General features: G+C 38.6%; 1 protein-coding gene across 1 annotated transcript in view; it reads right to left on the bottom strand.

Moving 5' to 3' along the window:
- Nucleotides 1–2,836: 2,836 nt before the first annotated feature.
- helz (helicase with zinc finger) overlaps nt 2,837–14,244 on the bottom strand; it is a 101,157-nt gene continuing 89,749 nt past the window's right edge. The window contains exons 30-33 of the mRNA XM_041784415.1: nt 12,852–13,110; nt 11,404–12,076; nt 9,350–9,641; nt 2,837–7,797 (exon numbers count right to left, since the gene is read on the bottom strand). Of these exons, the coding sequence (XP_041640349.1) occupies nt 7,439–7,797; nt 9,350–9,641; nt 11,404–12,076; nt 12,852–13,110 (1,583 nt within the window). The 3' untranslated portion in view covers nt 2,837–7,438. The remainder of the gene's footprint in view (nt 7,798–9,349; nt 9,642–11,403; nt 12,077–12,851; nt 13,111–14,244) is intronic.

Genomic DNA, 14,244 nt, shown 5'->3' with positions numbered 1-14,244 from the left:
TGCCTATTACCTCACATCACTATCCACCTTTTTATACACCAAAGCTACAATGTGTTGAACTGTTGCACTGAAAAATCTACGTACGTCAAAACACAACTACCCCTTTGCATTGAGGTATGGCTATTAGATAATGAGACTGCACTCATGGAGGATAAAACCACGTGGTTCTCAGTCACACTGAGTGTTATATATTAAAGGCTGAGTATTCATGCACAACTGCTGTAAGTTTCCAATAAGTGAAGTGCACATGTTTTTGCTAAAGAGTTAGAAAATTACTCGCATAAAAGTAACGCATTAATTTTTAATTTTTGGAGCAATTGAAAAAAACAAAGCCAAATCTTTTGGTTAATTAACTGAGTTATATGGGGGACACTGCATATCATGTGCACATGTGTTTGAATGTCACAAAAGATTTAGTGAGGGCAGAGAGGATGTCCAAGAGAATTAACATTTTGGTTCCCCACATACATCAAAAACTTCTGATAACATTCAACAAATTGAAAAATTGTTTGAAATGATAAATAATCGATGACTCCGGATAAGAAAGATAGCAGAAATGGTCTCCATTGATAAATTGACAGTTTGTCAAAATTTTGTATGAAAATTTGATCATTACAAGAGTGTCAAAAGTTGTCCCAAAGCCTCTTACTCCTCATCAAAAGGAAAAACAAAAGCACATTTGCAGAGACATTTTGGAAAAAATTGAAGGAAACCCAATTTTTTTAGAGGGAGTGATTTATACGTGATAAAACTTGGATCTTCCAAAACCATCGTGTGACGTAACGGCAGTAACATTAAGGGTATTATTGTGGAAGAGTGGGTTCCAGAAGGGTCAAAGGTAAATCAACACTATTACAAACTCTTACGCTGCCATTCACCTGATCTAGCACCATGCAACTTTTTCTGTTCTCCTAAGATAAAATCTGTCCTCAAACATATTTTGAGTCTTTGTCAGAAGTTAAGGAAAGAATGACAGAGAATCTGAAACAACTGTCTGAAGAAGACCTACTGCATTTCTTTGATCAGTGAAGACCTGAATGCAGTGGGGTGTTGATGCAGAAGAGGAGGAGATTGAAAGAGAGACACTGGAAAATGTTTATGTCAAATAAAATTGTAATTCATTAGTCTCCTTTTAAGCAGTCATATCCCATATTTTAGAGCTGTTAAATAATTACAACCTTTAATTGTGATAAATCTCCGATTTTCTATAGTTAATCTTGATCAGTCTCCCTTACTTGTCACATTTTGAATACCACCATTTGTTTAAAACTGTTTTATTTCATTCTGGATTTTTATACTAATGCAACTTCCTGTTAAGATACAGACCTGCTTTTATTCTGAAAGAAAATAAGGAACTTTGGGTAGATTCAAGATTATAACATGAATTTAACTGTGGAAAAAGGATGCCTCCTGGATGTCTTCCTGGGGAGGTGTTTCGGGCATGTCCATCTGGGAAGAGACCCCGGGGCAGACCCAGGACACGCTGGAGAGATTACATCTCCCAGCTGGCCTGGGAACGCCTCGGTATCCTCCCAGAGGAAGTGGAAGTGGCCTGGGAGAGGAGTGTCTGGGCTTCTCGGCTGAGACTGCTGCCCCCACGACCCAGACCAGGATAAGATGAAGAAGATGGATAGATGGAAAAAAATCCTTTATTATGGATCGAAAAATCTAGTTTTCTCTGTAAGTCCATCAGAAAATGTAAAAAAAAATTACAAATATTGGGGCACCTGTTTATGTCAGCTGGTAGAGCAAGTGCCCACATGCTGAGGCTGTGGTCCTCAACACACTGACTGTGGGTCAGTTCCTTGTCTTGGTGCATGTTTGTCTTCCCCCGCTTTCTCTCCTCATGTTTCCTGTCTTTCTCCAGCTGTCCTATCAAAATATAGTGCAAAAATCCCCAAGAAGAATACAAATTTTTAGATTTTTGCAGTAATATGGTTAACATTAAAAATGTTATATTATGTTTTATTGGAAATTTCACTCAGTAAAGTGTCTCGCTGAATCAGTCTTTAATGGTTACATATCTGTGCCAACATCTTACACACTATGGAGTGTTATTATCCTTCATTATAATGAATTATTCAACAAGAAAATACCCTTTGCATAGCTTAATTGATGAATTGGTTGCATGTTTCAATGTAGACACCATTTTACTCCCCTAATCTGGTGTATGATCAAATATGGTGTCTCTATTTTTTTGGCAGTAATTGCAGTCCTACACAAACAAAACCTATCCTTGCATTTAGCACTGCTGTTCATGTTTATAATATATGAGTTTCATTAACTTACAATGGTTACAAAGTTAGGGCTGTTGGTGCAGGACTGAAAGATACGTAGAACTATATTTCACAAGTTCTGTTGGAAACAGGAAGTTTGAGACACTCTAGGCTGCTGCTGATTGGTTGGATGGTGTGGCATCACTATCTATTAGCAGAGAAAAATCAGACTAATTTTACTGTATCAAAGGGAGTGAGAGAGGGTCATGAAGGAGGTTGACCTTATACTCTATGGTTCCTTGCCTAATAAAGGGTTAAGCAGGCTGGAGAAAACGGTCTCTTTAGTGTCATTTTTACTGCTCTGAGGCTCATGTGTGGTTTAAGATGGTGTTTTTACCTTCTGTAAATAGCGAGACTTTCAGACTAGAAAACTACAGTTAGAACTTTATACAAAAGCAATGCTCAACAGAATAACTTACAGGCAGTGACCTGGCAGGTGTGTTTAATTCAGGCACAAGGGCTCTCCTGTAGAAGTGTAATACACCAGACAGGAACTCAAGCGGTTTCAATAAAAACACTTTAATAGAGAAACAAATAAAAAAGAAAATAAACCTTTGAAACACAGTCTAAATCCTTTATTATAACCACCACCAATTGAAATGAAGAAGAGTAAAACAGATCTATTCATTATTTTTTGTACCCACGAGGGAGGAACCAACGAGAGTGGGAGGCTGGGAGAACAGGTGTGCCATTGATTCACTGCAGCGAGGGGGGGAGAACAGAGGAGAGCTAACAGAGAACGGGCAGAGATGTGGCATTAATAGAAGGCTGAACACAGTGCTCTCTACTGGCTGGGCAAAAGGTTGCTCCCTCTCCATGTGCCGCTCACACAAACAAAAGCAGTACACTGCTGTTAGAAGGATTCAAAAGATGATACATGGTGCATTATATTAAATAAATTATAACTGACTTCATTACAAGAATAACGCCTCTTAAATTCAAAGTCGAGATCCTGTCAAAGTGATTTTGGAGACAAATGAAGATTATTAAATGAATCCCTTTAAAAATGTCTTTGGCTCAATCTCCTCTACTTCAAAAATAAATAAAAAGTGTAGCTGAAGAAGCGGTGAAATATTAGTATTGCACAACTTCAGAGATTAGCCAACGACAGATTTGTGGCAAAAATGATTTCCCCAAACGATCAAACAAAGTTTAGCATTTCCGACACACACCAGGGAGCAACCTCACCTTAGCCCTGCTAAACTGCAGAAAAAAACTTACATGAACATTACATATTTGATTGACGTTAGTAAAATATTATTATAGTTTTGTTGATAATGTCACAAGTTATTGTACACATCAAATAATATACCAAAGAATTTGACTCTGTAGGCTGAACAAAAGTTTTTTTTTTTCCTTTTTTTTATATCCACAAATCAATACAAACTGATAAAAACAGGGATAAAAACCAGCCAGGTCATCTCAACATGCATGAAAAGAAAACAGTCCTCACATTTAAAAAAAAAAAAAAAGAAAAAAAAAAGAAAAAGAATATAATAAAACAAACAAACTCCATGTTGACTGTTGTACAGCTGTGAAATGGTGAGAAAACAAAACAGGACAAATCCAGCAACAACTACTGAATTAAAAAAAAAGTATTGTACAGTGAAATAAGTCGTCTTATAACAGCTGCAACAGAAATTCTCCTCTTTGTCAAATCAGACATCTTAAAAAAATTAAAAAGAAAGAGAATATAAGCATTAAAAGTTACAACAAGATGTTGCAACTACCAAATGGTTTGCTGACGCCCATTTCTAGATTTTTTTTTTTAATTTGCATAATTAAAAACGGCAAACCTCTTCTTTGAACAGCTTCTACAAAATTGAGGTGCTCCCAAAGTTCTTGTTTGTAAATATCTAGAAAATGCGTATTTACAAGTATGTGTTGTTCTCGGCTAAGTCAAAAAACCTGGACCTTTTGAAATCTAACGTTGTAAAGAAAAAAATTAAACAACGGCTCTATGCTGACTTTTCAAAACACAGCTATGTTATTATCCATGGGGGTATTGATTAGCTTTCATAGTTTTTTTTGTTTTTGTTTTTTAGATTTAACATTGACTAACTGCGGCATAAAAAGGCAAAGTGGATATATTAGATCAATTCCTTTTGTTTCATCAACTACACATACGGAGCACTGGATGAATCTTTTCCAGTTCCGCTTTATCATAATGGTAAATGAAAACCCTGGTAGATACAGTGTGTGAGCTTCTCAATATTTTAGCTGCAAGGAACCGAAAAAACAACAGGCCTAAATTAAGTCAGCAGTGACAATACAGAGCATGTAGCTGTGTTTAATTTTTATCATGTTTTATACACTGTCGGAGGAAAAAGTAAGATAGAAAATATGTTAAGTGTGATGAAAGCCTTATCCATTAAGTTAAGGGAGTAAGATTCTTACCCTCAATATTAATAAACAAGATCCGACTGGGGTGATTTTAAATCTCTAAAATGACCAGGAACAACTTCCAAAACGTGACCATGCCAACATTCTTATGACGCACGATCTAAAAACAGACACATCAACAGTCAAACGTCTTTGAACAGCTTTTATAAGTTGCCCTAAAATTGGAAGATATGTATGGCCGAGTATGCATGTTTACGGTTACACACCCAGAAGTATTAGCTATTGACAAAAAAAAACTAGCAAATAAAGCTTATTACAGGTTTCATATTACCCAGGGATTAAAGATTGTCTGACAAGGAAATTGGCCATACAGGTAAGGCTGGCCACACACAACACGATTTGCAAATGTTCAACCATTTTAAAAATGATGGAGACCATGGCTATAAGGCCTGTTTTATATGATTTTTCCTCTTATAATCCTCTGAGTGCACGAGCTAGACCAGTGGTTTGTGGGTCAGGACACAAAAGGGTCATTGTGTAAAAGGAAAAAACTGAGGACAGATGGTAAATGTCTCAAGATTTCTATTTATCTCTATTTTTTTGTACAACAAAGCTGGTTTTCCAAAGATAACAAGGAAATTCCCCTTAGGTGGTGGTGGGTCCTGATGTCAGACCAGTTGGGAACCACTGCACTACACTAGTGGTTCCCAACTGGTTTAGCATCAGGACACACCACTGTCCTTATGAGAAACCAAATACCAAATTTCTTTAATATTTCCATTATAACTATATTCTTTTATTCAAAACATTTGGGCAGTTTGGACTTTAAATGGAACAAAAGATGCAAGGGAGTAAAGGGATGTATACAATTCCTTCAGAATAAAAGCAGAAAACAGACTTTTGAAACAGATTTTCTTTCCAGGAACACATACTGTAAATGGCTTTGTAACCCACTTTTGTGTCCTGACCCACCACTTGAGAAACAAGGCACACAGCCAGACTGGGACACTGCATACTTGCCGATCCTCCAATGACCTCACAGTGAAGATTCCCTACCCACGAGATCTCTCAGAAATTGCGTGAGCAAACGTGACCTCAGAAGAGAAAGGATGACTGAAATTGATTGACTTCCCTGGCATGGGTCACAGTTTCAGCAAAAACTTTTTAAAAATGAGGAGAAGATCATGGATATAATCCTGGCTAACATGAAGGTAAAGTTTTGTTTGTTTTTGTGAGGTGATAAGACGTAAGGAGTCTGCTTGCTCTCATTGGTTGTTGTGGGTATTTCATCAGAGGCAGTCCAACCTAGAATCACACACGTGTTTGATTTTTAAGATTTACGGTTTTAAACTAATTCCACTCTTGAGGGTTATTTGAACAGATAATGCTTTGAAATGAGCCTCGACTCAGGGCATGCCTCCGTATCATCAGAAAGAGGAAATAGGGCTTAAAATCATGTGGTTTGTGGCCAGCCTAAGAAAGACGTACTTCATCAATGCATGGAAAACACTGAAAAAGTATTTCCAGTTAGAGAAAAAGTCACAAATAAGCATATCATAAGACTGTATCTTCACCTAACAAATAAGCTTGTTCAAAAACGTGTGACTGGCAGCGTTGATCAAACCATCAGATTCAACATACTTGTGACAAAACCACTCTGACCTCACCACACCTTTTTCACTTTCACAAAACCCTCAGACCTGACCAGAACCTTAACAAAAGCTCATGATCATTAGTAAAAAAAAAAAAACAAAAACAAAAACAAAACAAAAAAAAAAACAAAAAACAAAAACAAAACACATACCTCCAGCAGTTACTGAAACAACCCCTGTTGGAGTATGGTCGCTGATACAAACAAAAGAAATAAAATTAAATAAAATGACCAGGCAGGAGCCACAAGGGAAGCAGTTAGGGAGAATCACAGAGAGCCATGTGTGATGTGTGTTGATCCTTTACACTAGCCGGGAATGACATGGTTGTAGCTGTTCTAACATTTTAACACTGTATCTATTATTGCTGATGCAAAATAACTGAAATGAAAATACGCAATCAATATTTGTAATGTCATTTTTAGTAAATAATCACATTTACTACTCAATCACCAAAGATGAATCCCAGGTAAGAATGTCTAAGGATTAAGGTTAAGAAGCAAATAAAAACAGATAATTCATAATTCAAATGCTAGCATGATACAGGAATTTAAGGACATGTCTGTGGCATACAATTCAGTCTTTTATTTTCTTTATATGTACAGATTAGAGGAAAATTTTTATCTACTTCTATACACTGTTCCATTTAGTTTCGGTGTCAGTTGACCACTTAGCTTTTGTCTAATAGCACGACTACAGTAGTATGAAAATCAAGACATAACGTCCACTCAAAACTGAAGAATACAAAATGATAAAAACTTCAACATACTTATTTAGTAACCAACAAAAGCAACTTCTAGAAGGAAAAATATGCAGGTAGCTAAGTGGTCAACTAACTATTGCCTTTTTTTTTATTTATTTTTAAAACTTTTTTTAGCATTACTTACATATACAAGTGTCGATAATATAAGTATATATTCATATATACATAATGAGTATGTATATATACCAGTAATGCATTCATTATATATACTTATTTTCTTCACAGATATGTGAAACAGGACAAAAGATGACTGTTACAAATAAAAGTTAAAAAGAAACAAAATGCAGAAATCAAACCTACTGATAGAAACAATGTGTAAATGCACTTTGCACTATTTTTTGTGTTTTTAGAGACAGTTTTTCCTTTTTTTTTTCCTTTTATATTTTATCACTTAATTATTCAGGGACTCATTTAAAGTAGGAATAGTACCCATTGCTACCATTTGAACTTCCTATACTCAGCTCTTGCAGGAGGGAGAGTGGGTCGCTATTCTTCTTGGCCTGGTCAGGCCGAACAGCTCGGGGCTTGGGTGGAGCGCGTAGGGCACTGGCGTAGGACATGGTTGGGGGTTTGCTCAAATTTGGAGGCCCTTGTCCAGCCTCTGTGGGAGCCTGCGGCGGTGGCTGCTGCTGCTGCTTGTTATTGGGCATAAGAGGAGGAAACTGTCCGAGGTGCTGAAGGGAGTTGAGGGAGTGTGGGTGGCTCTGCTGTGCTGCTGTGGCTCCGGCCTTCACCTGCTCCTCTGACTGACGAAGAGCTTTGGATGCTGCAGGAAAAGAAAAAAAAAAGAAAGGTGAAGAAGATGAGCAATTTCCTCCACACAGATTGGAAAAAGGAAGAAGATACTGTGAAATCTAGAATAAAAGCAGGGATGGAAAGTAACTAATCACATTGTTTAGCTTTTTGGTGTACTTGTAGTTTTTAAAGCCAGTAATTTAGTTTTACTTGAGTAAACTTTTGGGGAAGAATTGTACTTCATTATATTTTAGATTGCATCAGATAGTAAGTACAAAAAATAAAATGACAAATGACAAAAAAGACAAGACCAATCTTTCCACCATCCACATGAAACTGGCCAGTCTGTTTTACAGGCACCACATGGCATTCAGAAGCACAAATGGAGGGGGGACTAGATCCCATTTCACCCATCATTTAGCCCTACTCCTACATTTTCCTGCAGCAAACTCCAAACTGAGTGTTATAGGAAATCTTCCAGAACATTATAATCATCTGCAAGATTTGAAAATTACAACAATAATCAGATAGCCTGATTGAATGTTGTTTAAAGGCTCCTTTTGATTTTAAACATTTGAAAGAATCTTAAAAGTATTGTTGTTCTGTTTACCCCAAACTTGAAGGGTTGGCCCAATTTGTAGGGGAGGATTTCACCACTAGGAAAATGACTTGTTGCTCCAACTTCTATGCCTGATTGATTATGGTGATGTTTCGTGTATGCATGCATCTTTCCTTTGCCTTAAATCTTTAGATACTATGTACCCTGGGACACAGAGGTTCATTACTTTTCTAAAGGCTCTTACTTATAATTATACTTTGTATGACTGAGTTGGGTGGCCGTCATTGACAAATCATAGACAAAACCAAGGGCATATAAGGTTATACTCAATCTGCTTCCATCATACCTGTGTGATTGCAGTCATGTCAAAAGTGCTGGAGCTAGAGTTTTTACTCTGTGACTCAGTCACAAGATTCATTTGTGCTGTCTGTACCCTAAGTGTGTTTTGAAATGGGTAAAAGGAGTTTAAGGCCTGCAGCCTGGAATCTGCTGCAGGAAAATGTGTGTCTTGGTGGCCTGATCTCTTTCAGTCTTTTTAAAAGTAGATTAAGGGTATATGAGGAAGGGTTGTAGGGCACTAGGTTGTAGATGTTTGATGTGACTTGCGATCAGTTTATCTGTGTCTCTAACTGCTTTGTTTCATGTCTGTAAATTTGTTGAATGTGCTGCTGCCTGTCTTGTCCAGGACACTCCTGTAAATTACATTAGTGATCTCAATGAGGTTTTTCTGGTTAAATATTTTTAAATCAATTAATTACTTAATTACACAACAAATTGGGACAAATTTTCAACAGTGTCAGGTTGTGTAGTGATGGCAGTTGCGGCACTTTTGGTTATGACAGTGCAGGTCTCAGAATTTTAAACTGATTTGCTGGTTGTTGGTGTCTGAATACGTAAAGATTTTAGAGCAGGTGGGCAAAACATTAAAAACAGTAGTCCTGCTTTAGCTTTAAAACTGACCACATGTTTTTGTATAAGGGAAGATAGTCACTGACAACACCATACTGTATCTGGCTGTACCCACCCATAATGTCTCGATGTTGAGTGAGGGTGCCAGCTCCGTTACATGGAATATTCTGGAACGGACCGGGACCACCGCCATTACTGGGCCAGAGGTCATGTGAGGAGTAACCATAGGGGGCATGTGGGTGCTGATGATGCTGTATGTGTGGATGTGGATGGTCTTGGGGGTCTGATGAACAGGGCTGGGACTGCTGGGAGAGGGCGTTGTGGGTGTTGGTTGGAGACGAGTCGTCTGGGTAGCTGGAGGAGATTCGACGCTGATAAAGGGGCCGACCTGGACCTCTGGGTTCATACTGCAGAGATTAAAAAGAATGGAAGGGGAGGGAAAAATGTTGGAGAAAGAGAGATTATGTCAGGACAAAATCACCTTCAGAATAAAAGAAGCAGAAGTCATTGCCTTAATAGAATGACAAAGAGATAATCATTTTCTTGTCAAAATTATTATTATTATTCTGATAACATGAATTGTTTTGAACGGATTTCAGTATTACAGAAAGAACAGACTACAGGCTTAGTTATTAGATTGTTTAAAAAAATGTAATAAAGCTGTAAGATGAATACTCATCTCTTCCTTGCTACATGGCGTTCATGCAAAAGGTTGTAGTTTTATCCATTTCGTTTTTTAAAAACAATTTGGTGATTGAGCCTTTTTTTTTGACAATTTCGTTTAAGCCCTTGTTTCTCAACTGATAAACTGGGACCTAAAAGTGGGTTGCAAAGACATTTACAATGGGTCTTATATATATGCCCAAAGAAATCAGTGACAAAAAGTCTATGACATGCTTTTATTTTGAAGGATGTTCCCACCTCTTTGTTCCATTGCACTTGTTGCTCCATCTCAAGTCCAAACTGCCTTATTTTTCATTTAAAAATATGGTTATGGTTGACAAATCTAAGAATTTGGGCCATGATTTGTTGTTAAAGAGGTGACGGTGAGTCTTGAGGCTGGACCAGTTGAGAATCACAGCTCTAAGCACTGTTTAGCAAGTCATTTAGCATGAACTTTGACATATCACCTTTATGCATAATTTATAGCAAAACACAGCTCAGGGCTATTTCCTTCTGAACTCTTCCCAACTTAAAATATAAAACAGTTAATTTTACTGAAACAAACTTAATAGTACCAGAGAAAAACATTTTTTGTGGTATTTTTGTGCTTTTTTAGACGTGAATGTTGAGTTAAGGCCGGGTCAGACTACACATTGTCAGCATGATTATAGCCTGACTCGAAAGGATTTGGGTCCCCTGAAAATCTGTTGTTTGATCTCATGTAGTGCTGTGTAGAGACCACTTAAGACCTCCAGATGGACTAGCATGTTTGATTTTTGTCCTGTTTTCTATGACTGTCAACATCAGTGGCGTTTACCAATGACAGTACAGAGCGCTCTGCACGAGCAGCAGTCACAAATGTAAACAAACCAAATGGTGCAGCAAAAGAAGAGTGATGAAGTTTGTTCTGTGAAATGAGACAGAGGACAAGTCTGTCAAACTCTGACAACAACATCCCTGCCTTTACAACATGCCATAGAGGAATGACCATGACTGGCTGAACTTTGGAGGAATTTGCCAGTGTACTTCATGAACCAGGCGAGTAACTGCTGTTAGCATTAGCATTAACCTAGCTAATCATTCATCATACTGTTTGGACAGACAAACAAAGCAGTACAGTGAATATATTATGTTTATTCTACAGTCATTTTCCCAGGTGTAGTCTAGCCCAGCTGCTCTTCCTTCTAACGTCATCATTTTGGTTGTGAGGACTGTTTAGGTAGCACTATGTAGTCTGACATGCCTGTTGGTGAAGTCACGCACAAATCCTTGGCTCTGTGATCGCCTACTCTGACAGAGTGACCAACGTAACAAACAAAAAAGTTGTGTATTCCGGCTCGGCATTATGCGCAACTTGGCTAATTGTACTATAATGTATTGACCGTTAAAACCATTTAAGGTTAATACCAAAATTACAGAATATAGGAACCCAGAAAAATGTTGAAAATCAAGGATTAAGTAGAGAAACTTATGCCATTATGTCAACAATGAATGAATGATTTTTACCTCATCTATATCATGTAGGGCTGCGGCTGCTGATGTTCTAGGGGACAAAGGGTGATAGGACTCCTGGTCTTGACCTTGACTTTGTTGGTGTTGGTGATGCTGTTGCTGCTGCTGCTGTTGCTGTTGTTGTTGCTGCTGCTGCTGTTGTTGTTGTTGTTGCTGCTGGTGCTGATGGTGAAGTTGCATCAGGTGGACTTGCTCTTGCCTACTTGGGTGAGCCATGATGGGCAGTCCATAAGGAAGACTATGGCCCTGGTTCCCTAGAAGGTGGTTCTGCTGTGGTGGGCTCACTGATGCAGCTCCACCATGGGACCACTGGGCCTCTTGAAGAAGGTATTTGACCTGTGAGGGAGGGGGGCTGGCAGAGTGGGCTGGTGGTTGATGTGGGTAGTTACCAGTATTATACAAGGGGTTTCCTGGGTGTTGCAGGGCAGGGTTGCTGAGAAGGTTGTCATTAAGGAGGTCGCGGTTGCTGTCATGGGGGTAGGGTCCTGATGGGAAGGGGCCGGCATGATTTGAGCTGGCAGCTAAAGAGGATGAAGGGTCACCTGAGGCACGGGATTGGGACTGGCGATACTGGAGGAGACGAGATTGTGGTGGGGGCTGCATCTCTGCTGCTTCTCTGGGTTCAGGCTGCTCCTGTGGGGGCATCTCTCTCAGAAGGCCCGGGTACCTGGAAAAGAAAAGTTTACATATTCACACTTCAAACTGAAAAGCAGCAGCAAGGGAAAGAATTGCTGTAAATCCTTTATTTACAAAATTGGAGAAGGTACCAGGGCATTATGAAGGAGGCTTACTGTTTGGAGTCATACCTTTATTTCTAATTCTGAGAAGTAAATGTTCATATTTGAGTACAAAGCAAATATCAGAATGTAACTTCATTAGTAATAGCCTAAACTAAGACATTTTATGAACTGAGGGTATCTGGTAACTAAAAAATATTAAGATAATGACAAAAAATGTACAACAAATATTCTTTTAGTTTCAAGCAGAGGGTTTTAAACAACACAAAGTCTTTGAAAAAAGGAATATTCCACTAGTTAACAGCTGTTTCGTTTTCTTTTCCTTCTCACATGTTTGCTCACAAGCCCGCTCTGAGCAAAGGATTTGATGGGCCAACCGCACCTGTGACTATCCTTATCATAAAGTCAAAAAGCTGCAACGTTTACAATACACTCCTTTTAGGAAGCATTAAAAGCTGAACCATCTTAATGAAAAAGCACAGGAATTTACATGTTGATCTTTTATAATAACCCAGCCTGTAAAGGGGGTCTGACCCTTATTTGTTTTTGCGGGCCACAACCCTGGCTGTAACGTCGGGCCGTTACATCTCCTTTTAACATGTTAAAAAATGTAAATGATGTTTTCAGTGAATAGAAATAGTTACATTTATTCAGTCCATAATTTGAGAGCAATAAAAAATAAAACCAGTTATTACTTAGTCCTACCTGTTGTAGGGCGGCCCGGTGGAGGCAGAATTGACACCTTCATCCTCCATATTGGCACTTAGACTCCAACTAGCTGCCCGGAGCAGCTGATGGGGAAAGCGAGCCATGTTTGGCTGAGTGAGGTGAGCGAGCTGTTGAGGCAGAGGAAAGGCGACGCTGCTAGGGAGAAATGGAGTTGCTGCCTCCCCCCACTGGCCCAACCTGGCTGCCTGCTGTTGCTGCTGGCTCAAGGCCTCGAGAGCCAGGGGCCCCTGCAGGTCTGAAAGGTTAAACCATAAGATTAGTTTTAGAGTCAAGGGTGTTATCATCAAGACTACAAAAGCTAAGGTACAGTTTAGATATTAGGACCTTTTTTAAACATTATTCATTAGCAAATAAATAAATAGCAAATAGAATACACTACAAATAATGACACTAAAAGCAACATACTAAGTAATGCAAGTTTTATTTTTCCATGATCATTTTCTTTATTTGATTTCCTCGGTTATTGACAAAATAAAATAAAAGGGAAGGCGACCCAGCTGGGTTTCTTAAGTTTGGAAAGTAAGGTTTTAAGGTAAGCAGAATCTTGCTAAAGTTGTCACGAGTGTTGATGTTTGCAGAGGGTTAAGACATGGAGATATAAAGAGGATTAATCAGGAAAAGAGGAGCTGAGGGTCACAGAGTCGAGCTGTGACTATGGGTGACAGTAATTCTCCTGGTAAGAAGAAACCACACCGCATCATCACATTGCTCATCGAAGAAGTCTAGTATCCTGCTGAGCTTACCAAACCTCTGCCTCTGGAAAAAAGCTGTCACTGAGAACATGCACACCATGATCATGAACTACAGGGATCATTTCAAACAGTTGCCCCAAGGCTCTCTGCATGTGAATGGGACAACAAAAGACGGTGCAGGCCTCCTCTGAAAGCGGCAAGGTGTTGAAAGTAGACAACTTCAGCAACACAAGCATCATTTAAGAACTCTGATAAGCCTGAGTGTGAGGTGCTAAAGCTAAAATTTGGCCCCCTCTACAAGATTTTTTAAAAATCTTTACATATGATGAAAATGTAAGAGATCACACATGCACAGTGACAAATGACGATAAATTAAATAGTTTTGGTCCTGCTACAGTGTAGAGTGCAGCAATAAGACTAAAACAGCCCACCACAAATAGAAGCCATTTGTAATATGCTTTCATTTATGTTTTAAACCTCATCACTAAACATAATAAATGCCAACAGGTACAAAAACCACAACACCAAATAGCGTTATATCTGGTGTATAAGCCTTAGTCTAAATATCTATTTTTTATCGAAAATGTTAGCTGCAGCTTTTATTCCAGTGCGATTTATATACCGTATGAAGTGCTAAGACATCACTACGGCAAGTGCATGCAGCTACCATCGTCACA

The sequence above is a fragment of the Cheilinus undulatus genome, linkage group 4 (assembly GCF_018320785.1).
Source record: "Cheilinus undulatus linkage group 4, ASM1832078v1, whole genome shotgun sequence".
In the NCBI taxonomy this organism is placed as follows: Eukaryota; Metazoa; Chordata; class Actinopteri; order Labriformes; family Labridae; genus Cheilinus; species Cheilinus undulatus.
Note: the sequence above shows the minus strand (reverse complement) of the source record. Positions and strands in the feature narration are given on the sequence as shown.